Consider the following 13,661-nt stretch of genomic DNA (forward strand, 5'->3'; position numbering starts at 1 on the left):
AGCTGAAGTCAACCGGTGCGAAAATGGACGAGGAAGACATTGTGTGCCACCTGATGCACACTATGCCGGTTTCGTACGAGTCGGTGAACACGGCAATGGAGGCGGTTTCAGAGAAGCTAACCTTGGAATTCGTGAAAGGGAAGTATTTGGACGTTGAATCGAAGCGAAAGGGAAGAAACTCGTCGGCCAATCAAGAATCGGACAACGTTGCGTTTGCTGCGTTCCGAAGGAAAGTGCCGTGTGAAGTGCTTCGGCTGTGGCAAATTCGGCCACAAGCGAGCCGATTGTCCTGAATCTGAACTGCGTCAAGAGCAGGGTCGGAACCTCGAGAAGAAGAAATCTACGAAGGTTAGTGCTGCTGCAAAAACTGTGTCGTTTGTTGCCGGGTCCGGGTCAGCTTCGGATGAGAAATCGCGGAGCTGGTACCTGGATAGCGGGGCTTCAGACCACATGGCGAATCAACGAGAACTGTTCAAAAATCTGGAGGTGCTGGAAGAGCCCGTCTGGATCGCGACAGCGAAGAAAGGTGTCAACCTGGTCACTAGGCAACGTGGAGAAATCAACGTGTACTCGACTGTCGATGGTAAGCACATCCATGTGCGTATGGAAAACGTTCTTTTCGTTCCAGAGCTGACGCTGAATCTGATGTCCCTGCGTCGGCTGGAAAGTCGACAAAGGCAAGGTAGTCGTTGAAGATGCCGATCAAGATGTCGTAGCAACCGGCAAGCAAGTTGGTGTGCTATATTCGATGGACTTCCAGTACCTAGCAACGCCAAACAGTGCTATGGTAACAGGAAAGGTAACCAAGGAGCTGGACTTGTGGCATCAAAGCTATGGTCACCTTGGCAACGGAAACCTGATGAAGCATATCAATCGAAAAATTGTGGATGGACTCGATCTGGGAAGCATCGTGAAGCCTGGATGTTCGGAGTCGATGGTTTGCGAACCATGTTTTGCTGGCAAACAAACACGAGAATCGTTCGTCAGCCGTGAGGAAAAGCTGACAACCCGTCCATTGGAGCTGGTGCGTAGCGACGTCTGTGGTCCCATCTCGCCTGTGTCGTGGGACGGCATGCAATATTTCATCACCTTCACGGACGACTTCACCCACTTAACGGTCGTCTACCTGATGAAGTCGAAAGATGAAGCGCTGGAGTGTCTGAAGACGTACGAGGCTATGGCAACGGCACATTTCCAAACTAGGATGTCTCGTCTTCGCTGCGACAACGGTGGCGAATACAGTAGCAAGCAAATGAAGATGTTCTGTCGGCAACGAGGTATCCAGTTGGAGATGACGGTTCCGTACACACCGGAACAGAATGGGCTGAGCGAACGGATGAATCGAACCATCGTCGAGAAGGTACGGGCAATGCTGGCTGGAAGCAATGTTACGAAGCGCCTGTGGGGCGAAGCAGTATATGCAGCGGCGTACCTTAGGATGGTCGCACTCCCTATGAAGTCTGGAATGGAAGAAAGCCAAACGTGAGTAACCTTCGAATTTTTGGTGCAGAATGTTTCGTCCATGTCCCGAAGCAGAAGCGGAAGAAGTTGGATATGAAGTCCGAAAAGGCGACCTTCGTGGGCTACGCACCGAATGGATACCGTGTTTGGAACGGAAAGAAGGTATTTGTGGCTCGAGACATCGTGTTCAACGAAGGCAAGACTAGCAACAGTCAATCGGACGACAGCAAGAATGGCGAAGATGAAGAGCTGATTGTGAACCAAGATCCAATCGTCGTTGAGGAAGGAAATCAAGATTTGCCTGAGATCAACGATGAGCGTAGCTTCGTGCTACAATGAAGAACTGAATGAAACGTTGCTTGATGAAGCTGCTGGCGGTAATCCTGATGAAAACAAGGTACGTAGAAGCGGTAGAATTCGTGCACCTCCTATCTGGCACGAAGACTACAATATTTCGGCGTTCGCTTTGAGTGCCGAGGAGTACGTGGACAACATTCCAAGCGACATAGCGGAGTTGAAGAAGCGTGACAACTGGCCGCTGTGGAAGGAGGCAATCGAAGCTGAACTAGCATCCCTGGAGAAGAACCGTACGTAGAGCTTGACGGAGCTGCCTGCTGGGCGTCGACCTGTATTCAATAAATGGGTATTCACTATTAAGCAAGACGGTGAAGGCAAGATCGACCGATACAAAGCTCGACTTGTTGCGAAGGGCTTCACGCAGACGAAGGGTTTTGACTATTCGGAAACGTATTCCCCTGTGGCGAAGATGACGACGTTGAGGATTCTGTTGGCACTGGCGAACCAGCGAGACCTGCACGTGCATCAAATGGACGTGAAGACCGCGTTCCTGAACGGTGAACTGACTGAGGAAATTTATATGCGGCAACGATCAGGCTTTGAGGCGGGAAACGATCTGGTCTGCAAGCTCAACAAGGCGATTTATGGACTGAAGCAGGCATCCCGAAGCTGAAATATGAGGTTCCACACGTTCATTACGAGCATCGGATTCCAACGAAGTCAGCATGATCAGTGTCTTTACCGTTGGTCGAAGGGAGAGGCAGTCGTTTACCTCGTTATATACGTAGACGACATCCTGATTGCTGGGAATTCGATTCTGGCGATCAAACATTTGAAGCAAAAGCTGTCAAGAGAGTTCGAGATGAAGGACCTGGCCAAGGTGCGGTGCTTTTTGGACTGAATATCAACCGAAACAGAGCCGACGGCGTTATGACGATCGACCAGAAGCAGTACGTGATGAAGATTCTGCAGCGTTTTGGGATGGAGGATTGTATGCCGTCTGCTATTCCCATGGACCCTCAACTGAAGCTGCTCAAGTGTGAAGATCCGACGCGGTTTACGACGAAGCCTTACAAGGAGTTGATTGGGTGCTTGATGTACCTGATGACCACATCGAGGCTTGATATCTGCGCGGCGGTAAGCTATTTTGCGAGTTTCCAATGTTGTGCCACTGAAGAACACTGGGCTCACCTGAAGCGGATTTTGAAGTACATACCTGCGAGCTACTGTCGACTACAACTTGGTTTTCCGGAGGTCGATGGAGTCGGAAACACTTTCCGTATATGCCGATGCGGACTGGGGTATAAATCTGGACGACCGGCGCTCCGTCTCGGGGTACGTGGTGAAGCTGCATGGAGCAACGATCTTGTGGGCAACCAAAAAGCAGACATCGGTGGCGTTGTCGACGACTGAGGCGGAGTTCATGGCTCTTTGCCAAGCCAGCTGCGAAGCGATGTGGGTGGTGAACATCTTGAAGATGCTTGATGTGGAAGTTGCCTTACCGGTGACTATCTATGAGGACAACCAGCCATGCATTGCCATCTGTAAAGAACCGAGAAAGCATAGAAGGATGAAGCATATCGATATCCAGTACTTTTTCCTGCGAGACCTGATCCAAGAGAAGAAGATTAAATTACAGTATCAGCCAACCGAGGACCAACTAGCGGATCTGATGACGAAAGGCCTTCCTGCCCCGAGATTCAGTAAACTGCGAACGATGCTGGGATTGATCAATTGAGGCGGGATGTTGAAGTACAATCGATCATAGCAACCTTCTGATATTGAATGTAAGAGATCCTGAAAATAAATTTATTCATTCCTTTGTCAACCACCAACCAGTAAAGGTGTCTTTCATTTTCACTCTGCTTAAACATATCATATTCTGATAAAATATTATTATATTTTTGTTACAAGCCTCTTGTCGGGTTCCCTTGTCCCGAAACTACACCTGGAATTCCTAACAAAATAATATTAATTTATAACGAATTATTTCAATTACTTGAACTCCTTATTCATTCGGGTTTTTTCTTCAGTAATATCTCGAAATATTCCTTCAAAATTAACTCCTTAATGTTTTATAGGGGCTCTGCCTTGAATAAATACATAAATTTTTGAAAGGATCCCTTCAAAATTACATTTCGTTGAAACTTTCTTAGAATATTCTTAAAGGAGTTTGGCTTAGGACGAAAAATCTTTCGATAATTTCAAATCTTCTTTTTGGACTAATTTTGTCAGAACAAATATGATATGATATGAATATGATTCCGGACACATCCGAAATTAGCCACTTTCCCCGGGGAACCTTGAATCTACCATAATTATTCTGAAAATGCTTCCGTAAGCATCACCTTAACAAATCTTGATGTTTATTGATATGGTTCCGGAGTATTCCGAATTGGCCATCTCATCCAGGGTACCTGGAAAGTACTTTAGAGTAATCACCTTGTTTTCCAGAACCAGTATTACGGAAATGACCATATTTAGGAAAATTTCGGGCAAATCTTAATACGTCTGGTGGCATTCAAGTTTCAAGAAAAATCGTTAACATCAATACAACATTACACCGCACAAAAAACAAGCTTCAGAAGAACTATGATTTAGACATGATCTCGAAAAACCCGGTACCTCTAAGGTACCCCAATGGCCAATGCAAATTATTGAAACACGATCAATTTGTCGTCGAGTGCTTCAGGATACATGCAATTTGATTATTTTTTCAAAAAGTTGTGAGCGGTTGAATTTAGGCAACATTTTGCCTATCTCAATTATTTTATTTATCCTTTCCAACCTAGGTTTAAATACGGATTCGACATTCATTTATTCATTAGCATTAGCGTAAGCATTAAGCAATTCGCACATATTCGTAGGAGGTGCAATCCTAGACCATTGTATGAGGGTTGCCTTCTTGGGACTAATCTCTGACTCTTAGACAAGATTGACGCATCCTTCAAAAGTCGAGAGCTGTCCTGGCCACGTCCCTGCTAGTGCTGGGTAAAGAGAAGGAATTATTATTTGAACGCCTAAACAAGAAAGATGCAGAGAACTCTACGACCTCTCACAGGTGTTACGGGATATAGTGGAGCGTTAATGGGACGGGTAAGGCCATAGGATACGTTCGGTAGACGTTCTGGTAAGCATGTGGACAATATTGGCTGAAGACCGGAAAAAAATCACCGAATTTATCCTCGAAACACCTCTCTTAATGAGCTGCACATTGAGATGCACGCTTACCGATGGCTCGTTAAAAGTACCAGTAGCTATTAGCTGCTGCATAGCATTGATTCCACATTAATTTATTTATTGGCATAAACCCCATATGTACCAAAGTGTTCCATGTCCATGAACCAACACATCTAACGTTATTCAAATTCCCTCTCTCCCTCTTACAGGAGCAGCAGCAGCAAGGCCAACCTCCACCAGCATTGCCAGAAGCCAAAAGAATCGACCTACCGACCGTAGCCCGAAGAGTCATCACAATCCGACACCGTAGAACCAACAGCCGCAGTAGATTCGTTGGCCGCAACAGCCTCAGTTGCCGCCACCGCCTGGCCCTCCCCAGAGGGCAATGGAACGGCCCGAGCGGCGGCCAGAGGAACCCAGGGTGTAGCCGCCTCCTAACCGACGAGGAGGGAGGAGCATCGCCGTCACCTAAGCCGTCGTCCCACCCCGGGAACCGGCTAGGGGGGAACCGCGATCCGCACTGTTCCCTCTCGGCACTATGCACCGCCTGCGAAACACCTTCACTAGGTCACGGACCCCCACCGGTGCGGAGATGAAAACACAGAGCAGTCTCGAAGTACCCAAACAGGTTCGTTCAGCATCCTTCGACGAAATCCAGCTAGAAGCCCAGCGTGCCAATCAGTTCCTCAAGGTTCACCAAGCATCATCAACCGACGAGCCGTCATCCGGTGGTTCACTTCTACAGGTACCCCAAGTTACAGGGCGTTCCCGTAGTTTCGACCTTGCCGGAGGCAGCGAAGACTCCCAAGCGGCCGTTGCTGCCGCTTTCCTAGATGTGCCAAAGCGCTTCCAACGGCGAAAGTCCAGCTCGAAAACTCCTCCACCCTGCATTCACTGTCTCTACCTGGAGGAGTACCGAAAGCTGACCGGAGTCGACCAGCGCCAGTACTACGACAATACCGAATACCAAACGCTCAGCTACAGTTCATCGTCCTCCAGCAGTGACGCAGAGGACTCCTACGAAGACGAGGAAGAAGGCAACGACGACGAAGACGAAGGCTACGGGTTCCAATTTGATCTGACATGCAATACCTTACTGCCACCGCCTATCTCCCCTTGTGGGATCACCTTTACCCTATCGCCCACCAATGGAGATGACCCCGAAGACTACGGAGACGTGCTGGCAGTGGACAGTGGTCCAGTCCTGCCGCCGCCTCCGATGTTCGGCAATGACTATCACCCGCCTTTTCCAACTCTTCCGATCGGTTCACCACCGATCACCCCGTCAGGACCCGTATTCCCTCCGTCCCCGACGATCGAAGTGCCTCCCTGTTCCCCAGCAGTAGACGAACCCAGTGGGCCACCGACACGCACCCGAAGGCGTTCAATCTCCCGCCAGGAAGCGATCTTTGTCGAACCCACCGGCAACTCGCTGGAGAACGTCTCCTGTGCTGAACCTCAACACCAAGACATCAACATCATCGTCCCGAGTGCGGACGGCGATGACCACAACGAACCGGAATGCTACAACGACAATCTACTAGAACAATCTGTAGTGGTGGCGCTGGCGCCTCCACCACCTCCATCAACGACCTCACAGCTCTCAGCGGCAGCCGACTTCGTGCGGGACATCTACCTTCAGGTGCCGGATCTCAAACGGGACCGAGCAGCCTCGGTGGATTCCTGCTTCACCAAAGTGACCGGGTCCAAAACCGAAGAGCTGAAACCTCCGGAAGGGGAGATGACGCTGCTAACCGTGAACAGCAGTGGCGCAATCCGATCCCGATCGGTGGACATTGTGCTTCCGACCGAGGAGCAGGCCCGCTACAAGGCCTTGGCGCTTGCAGGAACGGTTGCCGCGACCGGCGCCGTCGGGATAGCCGCGAGAGGGTAAGACAGTTTAAGTCAAAATCGAATCGAAATCGAATCGAAATCGAATCGAAATCGAATCGAAATCGAATCGAAATCGAATCGAAATCGAATCGAAATCGAATCGAAATCGAATCGAAATCGAATCGAAATCGAATCGAAATCGAATCGAAATCGAATCGAAATCGAATCGAAATCGAATCGAAATCGAATCGAATCGAAATCGAATCGAAATCGAATCGAAATCGAATCGAAATCGAATCGAAATCGAATCGAAATCGAATCGAAATCGAATCGAAATCGAATCGAATCGAATCGAAACGAAATCGAATACGAATCGAATCGAAATCGAATCGAAAATCGAATCGAAATCGAAATCGAAATCGAAATCGATCGAAATCGAATCGAAATCGAATCGAAATCGAATCGAATCGAATCGAAATCGAATCGAAATCGAATCGAAATCGAATGAAATCGAATCGAAATCGATCGAATCGAATCGAATCGATCGAATCGAATCGAAATCGAATCGAAAATCGAATCGAAATCGAATCGAAATCGAATCGAAATCGAATCGAAATCGAATCGAAATCGAATCGAAATCGAATCGAATCGAATCGAATCGAATGAATCGAATCCGAAATCGAATTCGAAATCGAATCGGAAATCGAAATCGAATATCGATCGAATCCGATCGAATCGATCGAATCGAAATCGAATCGAAATCGAATCGAAATCGAATCGAAATCGAATCGAAATCGAATCGAAATCGAATCGAAATCGAATCGAAATCGAATCGAATCGAATCGAAATCGAATCGAAATCGAATCGAAATCGAATCGAAATCGAATCGAAATCGAATCGAAATCGAATCGAAATCGAATCGAAATCGAATCGAAATCGAATCGAAATCGAATCGAAATCGAATCGAAATCGAATCGAAATCGAATCGAAATCGAATCGAAATCGAATCGAAATCGAATCGAAATCGAATCGAAATCGAATCGAAATCGAATCGAAATCGAATCGAAATCGATCGAATCGAATCGAATCGAATCGAAATCGAATCGAAATCGAATCGAAATCGAATCGAAATCGAATCGAAATCGAATCGAAATCGAAATCGAATCGAAATCGAATCGAAATCGAATCGAAATCGAATCGAAATCGAATCGAAATCGAATCGAAATCGAATCGAAATCGAATCGAAATCGAATCGAAATCGAATCGAAATCGAATCGAAATCGAATCGAAATCGAAATCGAATCGAAATCGAATCGAAATCGAATCGAAATCGAATCGAAATCGAATCGAAATCGAATCGAAATCGAATCGAAATCGAATCGAAATCGAATCGAAATCGAATCGAAATCGAATCGAAATCGAATCGAAATCGAATCGAAATCGAATCGAAATCGAATCGAAATCGAATCGAAATCGAATCGAAATCGAATCGAAATCGAATCGAAATCGAATCGAAATCGAATCGAATCGAAATCGAATCGAAATCGAATCGAAATCGAATCGAAATCGAATCGAAATCGAATCGAAATCGAATCGAAATCGAATCGAAATCGAATCGAAATCGAATCGAAATCGAATCGAAATCGAATCGAAATCGAATCGAAATCGAATCGAAATCGAATCGAAATCGAATCGAAATCGAATCGAAATCGAATCGAAATCGAATCGAAATCGAATCGAAATCGAATCGAAATCGAATCGAAATCGAATCGAAATCGAATCGAAATCGAATCGAAATCGAATCGAAATCGAATCGAAATCGAATCGAAATCGAATCGAAATCGAATCGAAATCGAATCGAAATCGAATCGAAATCGAATCGAAATCGAATCGAAATCGAATCGAAATCGAATCGAAATCGAATCGAAATCGAATCGAAATCGAATCGAAATCGAATCGAAATCGAATCGAAATCGAATCGAAATCGAATCGAAATCGAATCGAAATCGAATCGAAATCGAATCGAAATCGAATCGAAATCGAATCGAAATCGAATCGAAATCGAATCGAAATCGAATCGAAATCGAATCGAAATCGAATCGAAATCGAATCGAAATCGAATCGAAATCGAATCGAAATCGAATCGAAATCGAATCGAAATCGAATCGAAATCGAATCGAAATCGAATCGAAATCGAATCGAAATCGAATCGAAATCGAATCGAAATCGAATCGAAATCGAATCGAAATCGAATCGAAATCGAATCGAAATCGAATCGAAATCGAATCGAAATCGAATCGAAATCGAATCGAAATCGAATCGAAATCGAATCGAAATCGAATCGAAATCGAATCGAAATCGAATCGAAATCGAATCGAAATCGAATCGAAATCGAATCGAAATCGAATCGAAATCGAATCGAAATCGAATCGAAATCGAATCGAAATCGAATCGAAATCGAATCGAAATCGAATCGAAATCGAATCGAAATCGAATCGAAATCGAATCGAAATCGAATCGAAATCGAATCGAAATCGAATCGAAATCGAATCGAAATCGAATCGAAATCGAATCGAAATCGAATCGAAATCGAATCGAAATCGAATCGAAATCGAATCGAAATCGAATCGAAATCGAATCGAAATCGAATCGAAATCGAATCGAAATCGAATCGAAATCGAATCGAAATCGAATCGAAATCGAATCGAAATCGAATCGAAATCGAATCGAAATCGAAATCGAATCGAAATCGAATCGAAATCGAATCGAAATCGAATCGAAATCGAATCGAAATCGAATCGAAATCGAATCGAAATCGAATCGAAATCGAATCGAAATCGAATCGAAATCGAATCGAAATCGAATCGAAATCGAATCGAAATCGAATCGAAATCGAATCGAAATCGAATCGAAATCGAATCGAAATCGAATCGAAATCGAATCGAAATCGAATCGAAATCGAATCGAAATCGAATCGAAATCGAATCGAAATCGAATCGAAATCGAATCGAAATCGAATCGAAATCGAATCGAAATCGAATCGAAATCGAATCGAAATCGAATCGAAATCGAATCGAAATCGAATCGAAATCGAATCGAAATCGAATCGAAATCGAATCGAAATCGAATCGAAATCGAATCGAAATCGAATCGAAATCGAATCGAAATCGAATCGAAATCGAATCGAAATCGAATCGAAATCGAATCGAAATCGAATCGAAATCGAATCGAAATCGAATCGAAATCGAATCGAAATCGAATCGAAATCGAATCGAAATCGAATCGAAATCGAATCGAAATCGAATCGAAATCGAATCGAAATCGAATCGAAATCGAATCGAAATCGAATCGAAATCGAATCGAAATCGAATCGAAATCGAATCGAAATCGAATCGAAATCGAATCGAAATCGAATCGAAATCGAATCGAAATCGAATCGAAATCGAATCGAAATCGAATCGAAATCGAATCGAAATCGAATCGAAAATCGAATCGAAATCGAATCGAAATCGAATCGAAATCGAATCGAAATCGAATCGAAATCGAATCGAAATCGAATCGAAATCGAATCGAAATCGAATCGAAATCGAATCGAAATCGAATCGAAATCGAATCGAAATCGAATCGAAATCGAATCGAAATCGAATCGAAATCGAATCGAAATCGAATCGAAATCGAATCGAAATCGAATCGAAATCGAATCGAAATCGAATCGAAATCGAATCGAAATCGAATCGAAATCGAATCGAATCGAAATCGAATCGAAATCGAATCGAAAATCGAATCGAAATCGAATCGAAATCGAATCGAAATCGAATCGAAATCGAATCGAAATCGAATCGAAATCGAATCGAAATCGAATCGAAATCGAATCGAAATCGAATCGAAATCGAATCGAAATCGAATCGAAATCGAATCGAAATCGAATCGAAATCGAATCGAAATCGAATCGAAATCGAATCGAAATCGAATCGAAATCGAATCGAAATCGAATCGAAATCGAATCGAAATCGAATCGAAATCGAATCGAAATCGAATCGAAATCGAATCGAAATCGAATCGAAATCGAATCGAAATCGAATCGAAATCGAATCGAAATCGAATCGAAATCGAATCGAAATCGAATCGAAATCGAATCGAAATCGAATCGAAATCGAATCGAAATCGAATCGAAATCGAATCGAAATCGAATCGAAATCGAATCGAAATCGAATCGAAATCGAATCGAAATCGAATCGAAATCGAATCGAAATCGAAATCGAATCGAAATCGAATCGAAATCGAATCGAAATCGAATCGAAATCGAATCGAAATCGAATCGAAATCGAATCGAAATCGAATCGAATCGAATCGAATCGAAATCGATCGAAATCGAATCGAAATCGAATCGAAATCGAATCGAAATCGAATCGAAATCGAATCGAAATCGAATCGAAATCGAATCGAAATCGAATCGAAATCGAATCGAAATCGAATCGAAATCGAATCGAAATCGAATCGAAATCGAATCGAAATCGAATAGAAATCGAATCGAATTCGATTCGAGCTGGATTAGGATATGAAATTTTATATTTGTGCTTCGTTTTCATTATTTCTCTGTCTTTTTATCAATTCATGCTTGCGGGGACGGACCTGGTGTAGTGGTTAGAACACTCGCCTCTCACGCCGAGGACCTGGGATCGAATCCCATCCCCGACATAGTCACTTATGACGTAAAAAGTTATAGTGACGACTTCCTTCGGAAGGGAAGTAAAGCCGTTGGTCCCGAGATGAACTAGCCCAGGGCTAAAAATCTCGTTAATAAAGTCAAACCAAACCAACCAATTCATGCTTGCTTCTGAGGTACTCTTAGTTGGATGGTTTGGAAGGAATAAGTTGGTTTTTAATGAATAATCTTTTTCATTTATTTCAGTTGTTAATCGATTTTTCTCAACATTTCTTTTCAGTTCAGAGCGAGCAATCATGATCCAAGTTTCCGTTTCGTTATATTAATACATTTATTACTTTCCGATACATATCCCCTACTTATTCACAACAAACTAATGGTCGACTTTCTTGTTCTTAACCTCATTTCTTTTCCGGAAATTGCTGCGTCCCTGGTGTGTCGTGGAACCTTCTTCAACCAAAAACCAAAAACACACAGGTAAGTGTATAACAGCTCGAACTTTCGTTTCACATTATCATACATGAGCAGAAAGCGAGCGAGCGAGAGTGAGCCTTGGTAAGTTTTGGCTCCCGGCGATTACCGTAATCTTCTCGAACGATGAGCACGTTTAGTACATGCCGGAAAGTAATCTTCTTCGCTGACAAATGTCCCCTACTGGTGGTAGTTTTTCTCTTGATGACGTGGGATAGGTATTGTTATAGCTCTAATATTGAGCTCCAAAAATCTTTCTTTTGGCACCCAAAAAATTTAAGGAAGGAAAGTAAAATTTTAAGCCAAAGTTACTAATCATGAGTTCCCTTAAACCACTTTTCATTGATTTGACACCCATTTTTGTTGGACTTTATTTTCGATGAAAAAGCGACTCTTCTGATTTCAATGAATGTAAGAAAAGACAGCACTTGTCTTAGCTGAACGCCATTCCCGGCCAAGAAAGCTGATCCACTTTTGCCTAATTTTATAACCGAAAGCTTTTAGGGTCGTCAGTTGGTTTGTCGGATGGTCTCGTTTCTCGTGGCTCGACTGGATCCCGACTGGTAGTTTCTGGCATGTTAGATTACTTACCACCGAACATGGAGAGTGAGAAGCTAAGGCCATCGTCTTCGTCGTTATCGCTCCATTATGGCGCTCACTTTTCGCTGATTTCAACGATGAGGAAAACATCCCAAGGAGGAAAGTTGCTTCTGTTGGTGTGCTTTATGAATTGGATAATGGCGGTGCGGAGAGCATTAGAGTGGCATTTATCGTGAGATGAATCTGTTTCCTTCGCGGCTATCTTGCATGCGATCCGTTTTTCCAAGGACTTCCGGCACTTTACATAAAGCTAATGAGAATATTTTATACGAGACATCCTCCATAAATTGAACTTTATTTGGTAGATTGAAGCAAGAATTAGTTATCATTGATTCGAACAATAACTGTCATAGATTAATTAATTACAGATTCGAGCAGAATCAATAGCATATTCGTACTAAATCTATCTGTCACAAATCCAAACAGAATCTGTTTCAAAATCTATCCAAGATTCTAAAAGAATCTGTCCCATATTTGAACAGAATCTGTTCCAGATTCGAACAAAACTTTCCCAGATTCAAACAGAATCTTTTCCATGTGCAATTCACTAAAAATGACTCAAATGCACTAGGAGGGGTTAGTAATTTGTTGGAATCTGTATAACAGCCATAGAACAATCTTCGAACATTAAGAATACATTAATCTTCGAGTTCGTTTAGAGATTGGTAAGATTCGACACACTAATCCGCTCGAGAATTGATTGACATCCATTGGTTTACCCATAAGTTTCGAAGCAAATGGCAAATCCCTCAAGTCCCAAAACCATAACAATCCATTTCCAGTTTCAATCGGTTCGAAAGCCACAAGAGTCCAAAAAGCAACATGAATCGACCCATCCCTACTACTCTACGCCATTTGTAGAGTCCGTCCAACGAAGAACGGATTCAAACAATGGCCACAAGCGGTGGACAGGAAGCTTACGAGGGCATAAAGTCCACTCCTACATAAAAGTATTGAACGAACGAAGCGAACGATTCACCGAACGCTCGCTCCGAGAGTGATGGATTAGGATTCAAATTGGAAAAATTGTTGTTTTTCATCGTTCCGACAGAATTTCCCGGAAGTGGAAGTGGTCCATTCATCGAAACCTGAACTCGATTGGTATTTGATTTGGTTCGTTCGAAGGCCTGGCCCTCCCCCGAAACGAGAAGCG

General features: G+C 43.6%; 1 protein-coding gene across 1 annotated transcript in view; it reads left to right on the forward strand.

Annotated features, from left to right (window-relative positions):
• LOC5578809 (eye-specific diacylglycerol kinase) overlaps window positions 1-13,661 on the forward strand; it is a 691,896-nt gene that overhangs the window by 418,510 nt on the left and 259,725 nt on the right. Inside the window, 1 exon segment of the mRNA XM_021839032.1 lies at window positions 5,148-6,828. Coding sequence (XP_021694724.1) covers window positions 5,477-6,828 — 1,352 coding nt within the window. The 5' untranslated portion in view covers window positions 5,148-5,476.

The sequence above is a fragment of the Aedes aegypti genome, chromosome 1 (genome assembly GCF_002204515.2).
Source record: "Aedes aegypti strain LVP_AGWG chromosome 1, AaegL5.0 Primary Assembly, whole genome shotgun sequence".
In the NCBI taxonomy this organism is placed as follows: domain Eukaryota; kingdom Metazoa; phylum Arthropoda; class Insecta; order Diptera; family Culicidae; genus Aedes; species Aedes aegypti.